Genomic DNA, 18971 nt, shown 5'->3' with positions numbered 1-18971 from the left:
TCCTATTGTGTGTGTGTGTGTGTATGTATATATATATATGTATATATACACACCACTTTTTCTTTATCCATTCATCTGTGGATGGAAACTGAGGTTGATTGCATCCATGTCTTGGCTAGTGTGAATAATGCTATAATAGACACTTTAAAAATAAATGTTTTAATTTTCTTTGGATAATTTCTGGATCATATGGTAATTCTATTTTTAATTTTCTTTAAAGATTTTATTTATTTATTTGAGAGCAGAGGCAAGAGACAGAGAGAGTGAGCATGAGTGGGGGTGGGGGGTGGGGTAAGGTCCTGTGTCCATCTAGGACCCTGAGATTATGACTTGAGCCAAAGGCAGACGCTTAACTGACCGAGCCACCCAAGCACCCCTCTATTTTTCAATTTTTTAAGGAAACTTCATGTTATTTTCCACAGTGGTTGCAACAATTTGCATTTCCACCGACACTGCACAAGCATTCGTTTTTCTCCACATCCTCACCAAACGATATTTCTTGTCTTTTGATCTAACCCTTCTGACAGATGTAAGGTTGACATTTTGAGTTTATTTTTGTGTATGGTGTGAGCAAATGGCCCTGTTTCATTCTTCTCCATGCAGCTGTTCAGTTTTTCTGGCACCGTTTGTTGAGGAGACTTTTTCTCATTGCATATTCTTGCCTCCTTTGTCAAGGGTTAATGGACCATGTAATTGTGGATTTATTTCTGGGCTCTCTCTTCTGTTGATCTATGTGTCCTCTTTTGTGCCAGCACCATACTGTTCTGATTACTATAGTTTTAAAGTATATCTTCAAATCTAAGATTATGATATCTTCAATTTTGTTCTTTTTCAAGATTGCTTTGCCTATTCAGGGTCTTGTGTGATTCCATACAAATTTTAGGATTGTTTGTTCTAGTTCTGTGAAGAATGTTGGTGATATTTTGATAGGAATTACACAAAATCTGTTCATTGCTTTGGGTGGTATGAACATTTAAAAATATTTTTTCTTCTAATCCATGAGCATGGAATATCTTCCCATTTGTTTGTGTTGTCCTCAATTTCGTTTATCATTGTTTTATAGTTTTCAGAGTATAGGTTTTTGACCTTTTTGGTTAAGTGTATGGCCAGATATTTTATTATTTTTGGTATAATTGTAAGTGGAACTGTTTTCTTAATTTCTCTTTCTACTACATTTTTTTTTTTTAGAGATTTTATTTATTTGAGAGAGAGAGTGCATAGGGAGAAGCAGAGAGGGAGAGAGAGGAACAAGCAGACTCCATGCTGAGATTAGAGCTTGATGGGAGGCCCAGTCTCAGGACCCTGAGATCATGACCTGAGCCAAAACCAAGTTTTGGATGCTTAACCAATTGAGCCATGCAGGCACCCCCTCTGCTACTTCATTATTAGTATATAGAAATGCAGTGGATTTCTGTAAATTGGTTTTGTATCCTGCGACCTTAACTGAATTCATTTATCAGTACTAATAGTTTTTCAGTGGAGTCTTCAGGATTTTTTATATATAGTATCATGTCATCTGCAAATAGTGAAAGTTTTACTTCCTCCTTACCAATTTGGATACCTTTTACTACTTTTTCTTGCTTGACTGCTGTGGCTAGGACTTCCAGTACCATTTTGAATAAAAATAGTGAAAGTGGACATCTTTGTCTTGTTCCTGACCTTAGGGGAAAGGCTTTCAGTTTTTCACCATCAAGTATGATTATGGCCTTGATTATGTTGAGGTATGTTCCCTCCAAACCTACCTTGCTGAGAGTTTTTATCACAAATGGATGTTGTACTTTGTCAAATGCTTTTTCTGTGTCTATTGATCATATAGTTCTTATCCTTTCTCTTACTGATGTGATGTGTCATGTTGATTGATTTGCAAATATTAAACTGCCCTTGCATCCTGGAGATAAATCCCACTTGATCATGGTGAATGATTTTTTTGAAATCTATTGTTGGATTTGGTTTGCTAATATTTCATTGAGGATTTTTGCATTTATGTTCATCAGAGATACTGGCCTGTAGTTCTCTTTTTTTTAATAGAGTCTTTACCTGGTTTTGGTATCCTAGGCTGAATTTGGAAGCTTTCCTTCTTCTTCTGTTTTTTGGAATAGTTTGAGAAGAATGGATATTTACTCCTCTTTAAATATTTGGTAGAGTTCACCTGTGAAGCCTTCTGTCCTGGACATTTGTTTGTTGGGAATTTTTTGATCACTGATTCAATTTCATTGCTGGTAATCAGTCTGTTCAGATTTTCCCTTCCTGATTCAGTTATGGGAGGTTATATGTTTCTAGGAATTTATCCATTTCTTCTTGGTTGTCCAGTTTGTTGCCATGTAATTTTTTATGGTATTCTCTTACAATCCTTTGTATTTCTCTGGTATTGGTTGTTACTTTTACTCTTTCATTTGTCATTTTGTTTGAGTTCTTGCTCTCTTTTTTATGAGTCTGACTAAAGATTTACCAATTTTGTTGGTCTTTCCAAAGAACCAGCCCCTGGTTTCTTTAATCTATTCTATTGGGGTTTTTTTAGTTTCTGTTTCCTTTATTTCTGTTTTGATCTTTATGATTTCCTTCCTTCTGCTGGTTTTTGGTTTGTGTCTTCTTTTTTTTTTTTTTTTTTTTTTTTATTTGACAGAGAGAGATCACAAGTAGACGGAGAGGAAGGCAGAGAGAGAGAGAGAGGGAAGCAGGCTTCTTGCTGAGCAGAGAGCCCGATGTGGGACTCGATCCCAGGACCCTGAGATCATGACCTGAGCCGAAGGCAGCGGCTTAACCCACTGAGCCACCCAGGCGCCCCTGGTTTGTGTCTTCTTTTCCTAACTTCGTTAGGTTTAAGGTTGTTTGAGATCTCTCCTGCTTCTTGAAGCAGCCTGTATTGCTATAAACTGCCCTCATAGAACAACTTTTTTTTTTTTTTAATTTATTTTTTTGACAGATCACAAGTAGGCAGAGAGGCAGGCAGAGAGAGAGGAAGGAAAGCAGGCTCCCTGCTGAGCAGAGAGCCCGATGTGGGGCTCGATCCCAGAACCCTGAGATCATGACCTGAGCCGAAGGCAGAGGCTTTAACCCACTGAGCCACCCAGGCGCCCCCTCATAGAACAACTTTTGATGCATCCCAATGATTTCAGACCGTTCTGTTTTCATTTTCATTTGTTTCCATGTAATTTTTTATTTTTTCTTTGATTTCCTAGATGACCCATTTGTTGTTTAGTAGCATGTTCTTTAACCTCCATGTTATTTGTGGTCTTTCCAGATTTTTTCTTGTGGTTGATTTCCGGTTTCATAGCTTTGTGGTCAGAAAAGATGTGTGTGATATGACTACGATCTTTTTGAATTTATTGAGACTCATGGCCTAATATGTAATCTCTTCTGGAGAATGTTCCATGTGCACCTGAAAAGAATGTGTATTCTGCTCTTTTAGGATGGAATGTTCTGAATATATCTGTTAAATCCATCTGATTCAGTGCATCATTCAAAGCCACTGTTTCCTTGTTGATTTCGTGTTTGGATGATCTGTCCTATGATTAATTGGGATGTTAAAGTCCCCTGCTATTACCATATTACTATCACTTATTTATATTTGTTTTTAACTATTTTATGTATTTGGGTGCTTCCATATTGGCCTCATAAATATGTACAATTATTACAGCTTATTACTGAATCCCCTTTATTACTATAGAATGTCCTTCTTTGTCTCTTGTTACAGTCGTTATTTTAAAGTCCATTTTTATTGCTACCCTGGCTCTCTTTTCATACCATTTGCATGATAAATGGTTTTTCTTCCCTTCGCTTTCAATCTGTGTGTATCTTTAGGTCTGAAATGAGTCTCTTGTTAGGCAGCATATAGATGGGTCTTGTTTTTTTAATCCTTTCTTTCACCCTGTGTCTTTTGATTGGAGCATTTCATCCATTTACATACAAAGTAATTATCGATAGACATGTACTTAATGTCATTTTGTTACTTGTTTTATTTTTGTTGTTGTTCTTTTTCTAGTTTTCTGTTTCTCCTCTTGCTCTCTACTCTCACAATTAGTTGGCTTTCTTTAGAGATACACTTGGATTCCTTTCTCTTTATATTTTGCATATATTTCACTGGTTTTTGATTTATGGTTACCATTAGGTTTGTATACAACATCTGCATATAGCAGTCTATATTGAGTTGATGGTTGCTTAAGTTTGAGCTTATTCTTTACTCCTCTCTCTGTTTCCCCTGTTTTAGGTATGTGGTATCATACTTTACATCTTTTTATTTTGTGTCTTGACTGATATTTTTATATATACTTATTTTTATTGCTCTTGTGCTTCCTACTTTTCTTCTACTTATGGTCTTTACTTTCCACTCAAAGAGTCCCCTTTAACATTTCTTGTAGAGCAGGTTTAGTGGTGATGAATTCCTTTAGCTTTTGTTTGGGAACTTCTTTCTCTTTCCTCCTATCCTGAATGATGGCCTTGCTGGACAGAGTATTCTTGGCTGCACAATTTTTCCTTTCAGTACTCTGAATATATCATGTCACCCATTTCTGGCCTGCAGAATTTCTGTTGAAAAATCAGCTGATAGGGGCGCCTGGGTGGCTCAGTTGTTAAGCATCTGCCTTTGGCTCAGGTCATGATTCCAGAGTCCTGGAATCGAGCCCCACTTCAGGCTCCCTGCTCAGCGGGAAGCCTGCTTCTCCCTCTCCCACTCCCCCTGCTTGTGTTCCCTCTCTCACTGTGTCTCTCTCTGTCAAATAAATAAACAAAATCTTAAAAAAAAAAATCAGCTGATAACCTTACGGAGTTTTCCTTATATGTAACTGTTTTCTCTTGCTGCTTTTATTTTTTCTTTTTTAAGATTTTATTTATTTATTTGACAGACAGAGATCACAAGTAGGCCAAGAGTCAGGCAGGTGGGGGGGAAGCAGGCTTCCCACTAAGCAGAGAGCCTGATGTGGGTCTCGATCCCAGGACCCTGGGATCATGACTGGAGCCAAAGGCAGAGGCTCTAATCCACTGAGCCACTCAGGAGCTTCTCTTGCTGCTTTTAAAATTCTCTCTTTCAGGATTATGGATTTTGAAATTGAGGTGACTGATTCTAAAAATAGGGTAAAGATAGAACTAAGTGTATGTGTGGAGATGGTTGGGGCAGGATATATATATAATCCTGCCCCAAAGAGTGGTGCCGCAGTGGCTGAGAGAAAGCATGCATGTGGGGGGATGGGGGAACAGGAAGAGGGAGAAGCAAACTGCTTACTAAAGCTGGACTTGGGGCTCTATCCCAGGACTCCAGGATCACAACCTGAGCCAAAGGCAGCTGCTTAACAACTGAGCCACCTGAGTGTCCCAGTAAATAGGAGGGACACCTGAGTAGCTCAGTTGGTTAAGCATCTGCCTTTAGTTCGGGTCATGATCCAAGGGTCTTGGGATCAAGTCCTACATTGGGCTCCTTGCTCAGCTGGGAGTCTGCTTCTTCCTCTGCCTTCCGCTCTCCCTGCTTGTGCTCTCTCTCTTTCTCTGTCAAATAAATAAAACTCTAAAAAAAAAAAAAAAAAGAAAGAAAGTAAGAAAGAAAGAAAAAGAGAAGGGGAAAGAGAATAAGGCTTAGGAAAGGGAAAATTTGCCAGAACCAGAACTCATATAACTCAGAATTACCCTGCCAAATGAAAAATGTACCTTATGCAAAAGGGAAAGATGTCTTAGTTTCATAGAAAACTTCTTAATAGAAAGTTAAAATCTTACTATAATGAAATCATTGGTCCTCAAGCTTCATAAACTCAAGATAGCATGAAAGAAAGCTTAGCTTTCCAGAACTACCCTACGGCCCAGCAATCGCACTACTGGGTATTTACCCTAAAGATACAAATGTAGTGATCCAAAGGGGCTCGTGCACCTGAATGTTTATAGCAGCAATGTCCACAATAGCCAAACTATGGAAAGAACCTAGATGTCCATCAACAGATGAATGAATAAAGAAGATGTGGTATATATATACAATGGAATGCTATGTAGCCATCAAAAGAAATGAAATCTTGCCATTTGCAATGATGTGGATGGAACTAGAGGGTATTATGCTGAGCGAAATAAGTCAATCAGAGAAAGAATTATCATATGATCTCCCTGATACATGAGGAATTTGAAAGGCAAAGTGGGGGGTTTGGGAGGTAGGGAAAGAAAAAATGAAAGAAGATGGGATCGGGAGGGAGACAAACCATAAGAGACTCTTAATCTCACAAAACAAACTGAGGGTTGCCCGGGGAGGGGGATAGGGAGAGGGTGGGAGGGTTATGGACACTGGGGAAGTATGTGCTATGGTGAGTGCTGTGAAGTGTGTAAGCATGATGATTCACAGACCTGTACCCCTGGGGCAAATAATACATTATATGTTAATAAAAAATGAAAAAAGAAAACTTAGCTTTCCATTTTATGTGGTTCTTGAGCTGATTAGAGGTACAGTGTTTTAAAAAGATGATTATAGTATCTTTATGTGATATAAATCTAATACATTTCCTTTCCAAAAATTGCCTGTGCTTCTTCCTTTGCCAGATTTATCTTTTCCTTTATTTATTTTTTAAAAGTTTTTTTTTTATTTACATGAGAGAGTATAAGCAGGGGGAGCAGCAGAGGCAGAGGGAGAAGAAGGCTCCCCACTGAGCAGGGATCATCACCTGAGCCAAAGGCAGATGCATAACCAGCTGAGCCAGCCAGGCACCCTTATCTTTTCCCTTAGAGGAATCTACCTGGAGAACTGGTGTACTAAATAAGAATATATAAATCTTTCATTATGACCTATATGAATTTATAAATTTTTCACTATAATAAAAATGGTTTTATTGTTTTTATTTTTTAAAGATTTTATTTATTTATTTGAGAGTGAGAATGAGAGAGAGCATGAGAGGGGAGACGTCAGAGGGAGAAGCAGACTGCCTGCCGAGTAGGGAGCCCAATGTGGGACTCGATTCTGGGACTCCAGGATCATGACCTGAGCCTAAGGCAGTTGTTTAACCAACTGAGCCACCCTGCACCCCATAATAAAAATAATTTTAAATGTATCTGTTTGCAGTGACAGATACCAAAAGTTGGCACCTTTTTCCACTCAGATACTACTTTCATTGACACTTCTGTTTAATATTCTATCATCCAGCTCTGCAGTTGCTGGAATGTGCTAGTGTGACTGTCCCCAAGCCCTCTCCATGCTCTTTGCCCAGGCAGCCTCCCTACAGTCAGAGATGCTTAATATAGTGACCATCCCATTTAACAGTTTTCTAGTAAGAAAGTGGTATGTTGGTAAATAAGCAGTCTGGCAAATGTACAGTTTGATAGTAATAAACTTTTTTTAACCTAAAGTTTATATTAAGTCCAGACCTGATGAGAAAGTCAAGGTGTATGCCATGGGAAGGAGAATTTAGTTGGTCAGAGTTGAAGGGACTGGAGGTAGAAGAGTATGTAGTAGGCTCCATGTAGCTGGGAGGAGACAATAAGATGACAGAACAGAGACTGCTCAACAAAGAACACTACTGACTCTTTCCTCTTCAACTTTTGTCTTGGCCTTTTATTAGCTGTGTGACTTAAGAAGGGTTGTTGAGAGAATTAAAAACAGTATTTTGCTATCTTAACTCAAGGTAGATAAAGCTATGTCTTGAACTTCTTTTGAATCCTTCATAATACACTGATAAGCACAGAACAGGCATCCAGTTATTGCTGAGTTGATTGAAAGAATTTTGTGTTTACATGTAAGAAAAGCTAATTTTAGGAGTACTTTGCTCTCTGTAAGTTGGTAATAAGTGTGTAAAAAGAAACTGGTTATGATCTGAAATTTGTTACATCAATATAAGTTTTCAAAATTAGATCTGCAGACATTATTTATATAATAAACATTCTCTATTTCAACAGTTTCACTTCCAGAAGAAAATGCTTTTTCAAAAGTTCATAGTTAATAACAGATCATTTCTGGAGGGTAGAATTAGAGGGACCTTTTACTTTATAGATTAAGTTATTTTCTGTTATGTGTGCTGTTTTTTTAAAGTATATTACTTTGTAGTCAGAAACAAATTTAAGTTGATGTTGGAGATAGATTTTCAAAATAACCGTTCTTGGCAGAGATTTGCTGAAGTTCCTGTGTGTGTTTATACAGGGAGAGCATGAAGGCAGTGACAAACACTGAAGACAGAGAAATGAGAAAGAAGGAAGAATATTTAACTTTTAGTCCTCTAACAGTTGTAATATTTGTGGTCGTGTGCTGTGTTATGATGGTCTTACTTTATTTCTTCTACAAATGGCTGGGTAAGAAGTCATACTTATTATTTGCTACTTTCAGTCTGCAAGCTTTTCATTTATTTTATTAGATTGAAGGTATTATACCCAGAAAGCTTAAACAAATGATTGAAAAGTAATGTTAACTCTCTAAACTGTCAGAAGTGCTAGATCCCCCTCACTCTAGGATAAAAAATATAAAAATATTCAGATTAAAAATATCCTGTGTCTTTGAGATAAGAACACTTCTTCATGGATGGGCCACTGCTGTGGCCCCTAAATTTCCATCTCTGCAGATAAAGCTGGAGAGCCCCGTATCTAAGCAGCAGACTAAGGACTTCTTGGTGACGGTATTTAGTTACACGAAATAGATTATTCAAATTACTAATTTATTGCCTCTGCTTATCCCTAAAGTGTGCTTTGTTCTTTCGTCAGGGTCCAAATCAAGACGTATTGCTCAAATTTTGTTTTACTTGTGTTAACAGTCAAGATCGTACTACATCTAAAGACACACAAGTACTTGCCTGTGGTCTAAATAATAACAGGTACTTTTCCTTTAAGAAGGTAGGGGTAGGAATTGTAAGGGCTTGCCCATCCCCTGAGCAATCGTGTTGGTGGTCTGAAAGAATGGAAATTTGCCATCTCTGGGCAATGCACAGCACAAAGAGGAGGAGACTAGGGAAAAGGGAAGTGGCCTGGTAAGAACTAGCAAAAATCCTTTGTGAAAACCACCACAGGCTCCAGTGCTTATTTGGAGAACATTAGCACAATTTTCTGGACTAGAAAACTGAGGTACTCAAGTTGGTTTCAGCTTATTGTCCAATATTTCCTGTCCTGTGGCAGCATTAAAAACTAGACCTTTGACCTATATTTCCAACTAGAAAAAGAATTATTTGAATGTCACTCATATTTCAATGTTGTGCTGGGGGAGTAGATGTTAGGATAGTTATTTGTATTTACATTGTCATTGTGCAGCTGATTTTTCTAATTTAATACTTAGTCTTCACTCGTTTGTGTCTGACCCTCAGTCAATTAATTAGTGGTCTTTGATAGAAAAAAGAGATTCCTCTACCCTACCCTAAAGCATGCTTTCATTTGTGGTGAGAAAGTTCCTTAAACTTTCAGGTATTTAAAAAGTTGACCTTGCTTATCAATGTAATTTTTTATGTAGGAGGCAGATCATTAAACCTCCTGGTTATCCTAGGGCATGGGAGTTAATTATGACTCTTACAAAATCGATGTGGTATTGCAAGACATAATGTACCTCCAAATGGTTCCTAATGGCTAAAGTTGCTGCCATTTTTAATTTATGAAATATATCAAATTGATAAGGTTCCCCTTACCATTTTATGTTGTCATGCTCGAAAAGTAAAGATGGTTATATTAACCAGATGCTTTCTCATACCTAATCATTTTCCTAGTATACTATGACATTGAATGAAATAAAACTCTGTTAGGGTCTCAAGAACATGCTTTCTACCTAAGTTTTAAAACTTGGTTTGGCAGCCTTTGGTGGATGACTCACCAAACATAACTTGGCAGGCTTTGATTGTCTTTGTTTTACTGCTTACATTACCATATGTAACTAGTAATAACAAATAAGAAATAATGACAAGAGACTAAAAAAGTAAATTCTAGAGAGGGTATGTGCTATGGTGAGCACTATGAATTGTGTAAGACTAATGAATCACAGACCTGTACCCCTGAAACAAATAATATATATTAATTTTAAAAAAGTAATTTGTCCAAGTTCACCAATTAGAAAGTGGCCAACGGTTAAAAACGAGGATATCAGAAAATTTTTGAATGGTATCCGTGTTTCTGAAACAGGAAGATTTCTGGAGACTCATGAATAAGATCTAAGTTGTCCAGCTACATAAAGAGCAAGATGCCGGATGATCTTTCAGACTTTCTGTGACATTTTAAAGATACAATAAAAGCTGTATAGATTTTAAAAAGAAGAAGAAAGAAAGTAGCTATCCCTGATTTACTATCTCTAGATTACTCTCCCTTTCTCATCTACAGGACAGTTAAAATTTTCTGAAATTTAGTGGAATTTGTAAAATTCATATTGCCATTGTGAAATTTTGAGAAAGTTAAGAAAATGAATAGTTTATTTTATAGTATAATAATTTCTCTCCCTTCTTAAGAATAAGATTAGATGTAATTTTAAATAATTTTCAAAAAAGTATAGCTAATATAGAAAAATATTTGTGAACATTAACTACCTTAGTTTCATATCATAACAGAGTGGTTTGTTTAAATGGATTTGGTTTTACCACAGGTCAAATAATTGGAGATAAATTACACCATAGGAAATATAGATAACTTGTTTAAGGTAAATATCAGTTCTCATCCCTAAGGTGCTTTTTTTTTTTTTTTAAAGATTTTATTTATTTATTTATTTGACAGAGAACACAAGTAGGCAGAGAGGCAGGCAGAGAAAGAGAGGAAAGGGAGCCGGATGCGGGGCTTGATCCCAGGACCCTGGGATTATGACCTAAGCCGAAGGGAGAGGCTTTAACCCACTGAGCCACCCAGGCATCCCCCTAAGGTGCATTTTTAACACATTTCTATTGTTTACTTAATTCATCCATTCCTTACATTTAAGTTCTTACAAGTGTCTATATCTCACTTCATAGACATCTTCAGTAGACATGTTAGTTTGAATCATTGAATGACAGAAAATGCAGAGCCAGCTTTAGCCCTTAAGCAGTCCTACCAATGTGTAATGGAATGGAAACAACACATTAAACACTCGAATTTCAATAAAACTCAAGATCTAAATATTTTCAGCTTAATAACCAATTCAGATTATAATATGGTCACTGCATTGGAAGTATCATGATGCAGTAAGAAAGCTAGATTACTATTGCGTGTATAAATATTTTCTAATCACATTTCCTTCTGTTCTCATGTAATTTAGTGTCTTCTTTTTTTCTAGTGTATGTTATGATAGCAATCTTCTGCATAGCATCAGCAATGAGTCTGTACAACTGTCTAGCTGCACTCATTCGTAAGATACCGTGTGGACAATGCACGTATGTATCTCTTACAAGGAATCCTGTAATGTTGGTATTTGTAATTTAAAACAATACAGGGAAAAGTAGGAGTGGTATTTTAACTCTGTGTAAGCCAACATACATGTGGCTATTAAAATTTAAATTAACTAAAATTAAATAAATTTTAAAATTCAGTTCCTCACTCTCATTAGCTACATTTCAAATGCTAACTAACCACATGCAGCTACTACTGGCTACTGTACTGGACAGCACAGATATCGGACATTTTCATCATGGACAGTTCTGTTGAATTAATGAATATTTTGGATGTAACATTTGTTGTACTTAAATTTAGGGCTTTTAAATCGATATTTTAGTAGCTTTCTTGTGACTGTGGTTAACATTTGTCATTTCTCGTGTTTAAGTGAACATTGTTATTTCATCTGCAGAGTAGACTAACCTATTTCTGTCTATTTTTAAGGATTATATTTCGTGGCAAAAGCATTGAAGTGCGACTTATTTTTCTCTCTGGACTATGCATAGCAGTGGCTGTTGTTTGGGCTGTATTTAGAAATGAAGATAGGTATGAGTGCTCAGTGCATTTGCTTTTAGAGTAAGGATGCATGATTTTGTGTCTTGCTTGGTAGTTATGCATTATGATTATTATGGATTTTTTTTTTTTTTGCTTTTATTCCAGAACACCATAGTCTTGAAATAAGCTAAATAAGACTCATAAGCAGATCTTGTGCTAATGGGTTCAAGGTCATATAGATAAGAAAATATGTACTATGGTTTAAATATCTAAGCCTATTTTGAAATGGGCTTCAAAATATACTTACAATGATATCCCACAATGAAGTACAATGCGGCTATAAAGGATGAAGAAGATCTCTAAACTGATATGCAGTGATTTCCAGGATGTATTTTTAAGTGAAAAAAGAATATATAGAGTATGCTACCTTTTCTGTAAGAGAGGAAAAATAATATACAAATATCTGTCCATTTGCAGGAAGGATGACCAGAAAAAGATCTTAACTTTTTAATGGTTTATTAATAAAATTACAAAAGCCCAAAGCCACTTGTAGCCTAAAATTTGGAAGCAAGGATTTACAATTTAAGGTGGCTTCAGTTGATAATTATACCTATCAGTTCCTGGTAGATTATGTTACGTAGTTCTCATTTCCTTTAGATTCCAGCTATCTGGACATACGTGAACACCAGTATCTTTTGTTACGAGCTGCCTTTCTACAAGATACATGTATATGTTCAAAGATTAAAGATAAGATGTATGTTCTGAGGTAGCCTTTCAGTTTTTCCTTAGTTATAGTAGTAGTCATTATTCTGCTAGGACAGCAAATTAATATGGAGTATATGACAGGTTTTTTGTCATTATAATTGTTGCTTAATCAAATAGTCAAATCATAACAACTGAATGATACTTTAATGATCTATTTCTTTTGAAAAGTCCCATCTAAGCATAACTACATAAACCAGTAGAGTATTCTTTTGATTTTAGGTGGGCTTGGATTTTACAGGATATCTTGGGGATCGCTTTCTGTCTGAATTTAATTAAAACACTGAAGTTACCCAACTTCAAGGTAAAGTGTACTGCTTTGCAAGCTAAAATAATTTTTTCTTTTTCCTTTTTTTTAAAAAAAGATTTTTATTTATTTATTTGACAGAGAGAGACACAGCGAGAGAGGGAACACAAGCAGGGGGAGTGGGAGAGGGAGAAGCAGGTGTCCCGCTGAACAGGGACCCTGATGTGGGGCTTGATCCCAGGACTCAGGAACCATGACCTGAGCCAAAGGCAGACACTTAACCCCTGAGCTGTCCAGGCGTCCCAGTAATTTTTTCTTTTTAAAACAACTTTATTCAAGTCTAATTTACATGTGGCAAAATGCACCCATCCTAAGTGTACAGTTTATTGAAGCTGTACAAATGAATAACTTTGTAGCCACCATCCCAATCAATTATAGAAGATTTCTCATCTCTTTGAAAGCTCTGTCCTGTCCTTTTGTAGTCAATACTAATCACCAGCTGTAGCAAACTATTGGTTTGCTAGCTAAAATATTTTTAATTATTTCTATAATATGCCAAATTCATAAAATCCTTACAAAATATCAACAAAGAACATTTCTTTGATTTAGTGATTCTTTTTTTTTTAAAGAATGGGTTAAAGAGGATAAAATTTTTAATGTGATTTCTAGAATAAAACTACAAATAGTAATAATTGTTAAATGCCTTAAAAAACAGTGTTCAAATGAAATTTCATTATGTTTATTTGTATTTGCAAAACCATATAATTTCTTCATTTATAGGGAAGTTTGACCTTTAAATTTTTTCTTTTTTTTCAACAGTCATGTGTGATACTTTTAGGTCTTCTCCTCCTCTATGATGTGTTTTTTGTTTTCATAACACCATTCATCACAAAGGTATGATATTTTTGAAATCCGTGAGAAACATGTTATAAGAAGAGAATCTTAAACCTGTTCTTAGATAACTGATTTTGCAGATGTTTACCATTGAGTATGTGCTAATTCTCTTTTGAAAATGGTCATTGGAGTTGGCCTTTTTTTTTTTTGTTTTCTAATTATTTTAATACCATATAATGTATTATTTGCCCTGGGGGTATAGGTCTGTGATTCATCGGGCTTACACATTTCACAGCACTCCCCGTAGCCCATACCCTTCCCAGTGTCCATAACCCAACCACCCTATCCCTACCTCCTCACCCCCCCATGAAGGTGGCCTTCTAATTGATGATTTTTTTAAGCTTTTAATTCATTCTGCTAAATGAAAAATGTCTCCTGGCTGATCATGAGACTATAAATTTTCTTCCTATCCATTTTAAAGTAACTTTTCTTGTTATAAAACAATCAATGTTTACTGTAGACAATATGAACAACAAAAAGAAGAAAAGTGCATCATTGATGCTTTCATTTCTGTACCCCTAGTTTGAGACTAAGAAAGAGCTCCATACTGGAAGTCTGATGGCATGAAGTGTAGCTCTGTAACTGCTACCCTGGCAAGTCACTCACACTTTGTGCTTCCGATTCCTAATCCATTGTGTGAGGGAGTATTGCTAGCATTCCAGCCTCCCTCTGCCATCAGTAGAATTCTTCCGGTCGGAACTGACAGAACCCGATCTAACCTTTCCAGACCACAAAGGCCCTTCTATCCAACCTGTGTATAGAAGCCAAGGTGGAGCTGGCCTCAGAAGAAACTAGACCTAGGGGCACATACTCTCCCTTTCCACTTCTGTCCATTTTGTTCTTTGTCCCAGACTGGCTTTTTCTATGAAGTTAGAGTAATAGCAGCTGACAGCTCCTTGTTCACCTGTCCCCCACCCCTGCCATTAGCTCTTCCATAAAATAGTGATGCTGTTCCCAGAGTAAGGGAGAGGTGTTGGGTGAGTGTGGTCATCCTTCATTATTTGCCCAGCTTTTCTACTTGTCCCTATTTCTATCTTCTGAGTATTTTATTTTATTTTATTTTATTGCTCACTTCTCCTGCTTTCCCCATTTTATGTTGAGTCTTATTTTGACTCAGTATTTGCTGTTATAATCACTGCATTTTTTTCCCCATTAGTTCTTTATCTTTTCTTTAGCCCCTACCATTTGTGAAAGAAATCACTGTAAAACTGCACTTCTAATATTTGCTATAAGGGCATAAACATGTGGCGCTAAGATGTGCCCCACTGGGGAGCTAAAATGCAAGTAGGAGTTAATGTAGTTAACTATCCCATATTACAGCTAACCAGACCATTTTACTAGCATCTTTCTGTGCCTTAATGATGAGCCATTTGAGTCACTGACTTTGTTGAGCAAAAGTAACCTTTTTAAAGCATAAAATTAATATTATAGATTATAACAAAAAATGTCAGTTAATGAAAGCTTTCTATCTAAAGCCATCCCAGTTTGTATCAGTTTATTTAGTTAAAAAAAAAAAAAAATGTTTCTGTAAGTCACTCCAGGGGGTCCCAGAATGAAAGTAAAACATTCTGTGTACAAAATCATTCTCTAAGTCAGCACATAGTCATAGCATATGGCCCATATAGTACACGGGGGCTATAGGTATGAACTGTATCTAAATCCTTTAAAAAATTTTTTCCATTCAGTGTTTTTTTGTTTATTTGTTTTTTAGTGGGAGAGAGGTCAGGAAAAGGACAAAGGGAGAGGGAGAGCAAGAATCTTAAGCAGGCTCCATGCCCAGCGCAGTGTAGAGATCATGACCTGAGCCAAAATCAAGTCAAATGGTTAACTGACTAAGCTACCCCCGCACCCCTCCATTCAGTTTTAACCTAGTGTCACTTTGTAAATGTTAATTGTCTGCTAAAAAATATTTACAATCCCTACACATAAAAAGTTGCAGAATTTTAAAGATACAGGATAATAGTAAAGATGTCTTTGAGGCTCTTTGTTCTCTGCCTAGAGAATTTTTCATCTTTTTTTCCATATTTGTTCCCAGTGACTAATCTGATCTGGTAGAAAAGATTAGAAGGACTCTTTAGAGTTCACAATTCAGTTGAGGTTAATGTTTCGATTGGGGCATAAAAAGCTGGCAGGGCTGAAACTGGATAGGAGACAGGGTAGAGAAGCCTCTCAGGTTCTTTAGAGCTAGGTCTTTTCAAGTTTGGCTTCATTCTTATGATGGTGAGTAGCTAGATCAAAGGTATCTTCATTTAAATAAAGTTATCAATATTTATTACAAATCTAAATACAAAAGATTTTAGTATTGTGTCTCTATTCATTGTTATTGCTAAAAATGACGCATAGTACATGGCATCATGTAACTATAAGCACTTAAAATTTATAGTCTATTAAAAATGCTAGCTGTTAGTTCTCAGTATAGATCAGTGCCCAAAGCTTCAGTTGAATAATCTGCTTTTGGTTTATCTGCTAGTTGGTGATCATTGTTGACCTGTAATAGAATGGACCAAAGTGCTTGGTGAATTTTTAGATGGCTCCAATTTTCATTAGACTTTTTAAGGAACACTGTCTACAGCCCATTTTCCACCAGTTTTCTGTAGGCCGTTAGCCAAGGGATCAAATCATTCTTAAATACTGATAGATTGTTCTCTTTAAATGATTGGACAATTTCTTTCATCTTCCTCCTGAATTTTAGAATGGCGAGAGTATCATGGTTGAACTTGCAGCTGGACCTTTTGGAAACAATGAAAAGGTAGGGATGGCAATTAAATAGAAATGGCTGTCAGTGTATATATGTGTGTCCAGTTAATAATTTTGCCTTCCTGTGTAATCCATTGGTCATGTAGTGCATGTTAAGGTATTGTAAAACTTTATTTCTCACAAAATATAGCCCTTTTCTTAGTTATTCTAAATTATTAAACACCTATTGACTTGGGTTTCATCCTAGAATGATGGAAACTTGGTGGAAGCCACTGCTCAACCCTCAGCTCCCCATGAGAAAGTAAGGATTGTATTTCAGATATGTTCATTGGACTTTAAATCATACCCTCTGAGACAAGACTCTTCTTTGGGGGAAAAAAATCCAGATTTAAAAAAAAAAAATCTGTTTCAAGGCCAGAGTCCTATTTTTGGTAAAAAGGAAAAAAAAAAAAAAAAAAAAGGTTAGATGTGGGGATACTGGACTAATACTGTGAACCCTCATGTGTTTTGGGTTTCATTTTTCCAAAACTGTATCTATTTCTTTCAAGCTTTCTGTGCATTCAGAGTATATATGTGTGTAGCTTAGGTTCTCTGATTTCAAGTTCTTCTAAAATGTCTATTTAAAAATGTTAAAACAATTACTCTCATATCAATCCTTCCCTTTCTAAGAGATATGGGTAAAGATTCGTAAGAGGTTTATTAGTGCCTTTTTTTTCTCCCCCCATAATTACAGTTACCAGTAGTCATCAGGGTACCAAAGCTGGCCTATTTCTCAGTAATGAGTGTGTGCCTCATGCCAGTTTCAATACTGGGTTTTGGAGACATTATTGTACCAGGTAAGCAGTTGTTTGTAACAATTCAGTAAGAATATACTGACGGTTTAAAATTGCCAAATGTGGGGCGCCTGGGTGGCTCTTTCATTAAGCATCTGCCTTCGGCTCAGTTCATGATCTCAGGGTCCAAGGATCGAGCCTCGCATTGGGCTCCCTGCTTGGCAGGGAGTCTCCTTCTCCCTCTCCCGCTCCCCCAGCTTGTGTTCCCTATCTCACTGTCTCTCTCTCTCTCTCATTCTGTCAAATAAATAAAATATTTTAAAATAAATAAATAAATAAAAATTGCCAAATATTTAGTATCTATTAAAAGTTACTTATTCTGTTATTAAGTTTTTGTGGCTATTGCTAGAGCTTGGATCAGTGAAGAAAACAGAAAAAAAAAAGCATTTCAAGGGGTAGAAGATAAAGCCCAAATCTCCCATGGCTCAAAAAATGTCTTAGAGGAAGTACCTAGGATCAGTTTGACCTACTTATCCAAGAAAGTATATAACAAAACTCTTTAAAAGTTGAATTTAAGGGGCACCTGGGTGGCTCAGTGGGTTAAGCCTCTGCCTTCAGCTCAGGTCATGGTCCCAGGGTCCTGAGATTGAGCCCTGCATCAGGCTCCCTGCTTAGTGGGGAGCCTGCTTTCCCCCTCTCTCTGCCTGCCTCTCTGCCTAGTTGTGATCTCTCTCTGTCAAATAAATAAATAAAATATTAAAATATATATATATATATATATATATACAGACAGTTTAAAATTGCCAAATGTGGGGCGCCTGGGTGGCTCATTCATTAAGCATCTGCCTTCGGCTCAGTTCATGATCTCAGGGTCCCAGGATCGAGCCTCGCATTGGGCTCCCTCTTGGCAGGGAATCTCTTTCTCCCTCTCCCACTCCCCCAGCTTGTGTTCCCTATCTCATCGTCTCTCTCTCTCTGTCAAATAAATAAAATACTTTAAAATAAATAAATAAATAAAAATTGCCAAATATTTAGTATCTATTAAAAGTTACCTATTCTGTTATTAAGTATTTGTGGCTATTGCTAGAGCTTGGATCAGTGAAGAAAACAGAAAAAAAAAAAAGCATTTCAAGGGGTAGAAGATAAAGCCCAAATCTCCCATGGCTCAAAAAATGTCTTAGAGGAAGTACCTAGGATCAGTTTGACCTACTTGCCCAAGAAAGTATATAACAAAACTCTTTAAAAGTTGAATTTAAGGGGCACCTGGGTGGCTCAGTGGGTTAAGGCCTCTGCCTTCGGCTCAGGTCATGCACAATCCCAGGGTCCTGGGATGGAGCCCCGTGTCTGGCTCTCTGTTCAGCAGGGAGCCTGCTTCCCTTCCTCTCTCTCTCTGCCTGCCTCTCTGCCTACTTGTGATCTCTGTCTGTCAAATAAATAAATCTTTAAAAAAAAAAAAGTTGAAAAAAAAAAAGAAAAAAGAAAGGATGAATACCCAAGTTTTGTAGCAACATGGACGGGACTGGAAGAGATTATGCTGAGTGAAATAAGTCAAGCAGAGAGAGTCAATTATCATATGGTTTCACTTATTTGTGGAGCATAACAAATAGCATGGAGGACAAGGGGAGATGGAGAGGAGAAGGGAGTTGAGGGAAATTGGAAGGGGAAGTGAACCATGAGAGACTATGGACTCTGAAAAACGATCTGAGAATTTTGAAGGGGTGGGGGGTGGGAGGTTGGGGGCACCATGTGGTGGGTATTGTAGAGGGCACGGATTGCATGGAGCACTGGGTGTGGTGCAAAAATAATGAATACTGTTATGCTGAAAAAATAAAAAAAATTTTAAAAAAAGT

The 18971-nt window shown here is 36.9% G+C and overlaps 1 protein-coding gene across 2 annotated transcripts in view; it reads left to right on the top strand.

Moving 5' to 3' along the window:
* The window catches only part of SPPL2A (signal peptide peptidase like 2A), a 52587-nt gene that overhangs the window by 20505 nt on the left and 13111 nt on the right, over positions 1-18971 (top strand). The window contains exons 6-13 of one of the 2 annotated variants that reach the window (XM_047736284.1): positions 8096-8244; positions 11159-11255; positions 11698-11799; positions 12733-12814; positions 13577-13651; positions 16344-16400; positions 16596-16649; positions 17082-17184. In XM_047736284.1, coding sequence (XP_047592240.1) covers positions 8096-8244; positions 11159-11255; positions 11698-11799; positions 12733-12814; positions 13577-13651; positions 16344-16400; positions 16596-16649; positions 17082-17184 — 719 coding nt within the window. The remainder of the gene's footprint in view (positions 1-8095; positions 8245-11158; positions 11256-11697; positions 11800-12732; positions 12815-13576; positions 13652-16343; positions 16401-16595; positions 16650-17081; positions 17185-18971) is intronic. The other variant, XM_047736285.1, reaches the window with a different exon arrangement.

This window comes from Lutra lutra, chromosome 7 (genome assembly GCF_902655055.1).
Source record: "Lutra lutra chromosome 7, mLutLut1.2, whole genome shotgun sequence".
Classification (NCBI taxonomy): domain Eukaryota; kingdom Metazoa; phylum Chordata; class Mammalia; order Carnivora; family Mustelidae; genus Lutra; species Lutra lutra.
This window is presented reverse-complemented; position numbering and strand designations above follow the sequence as displayed.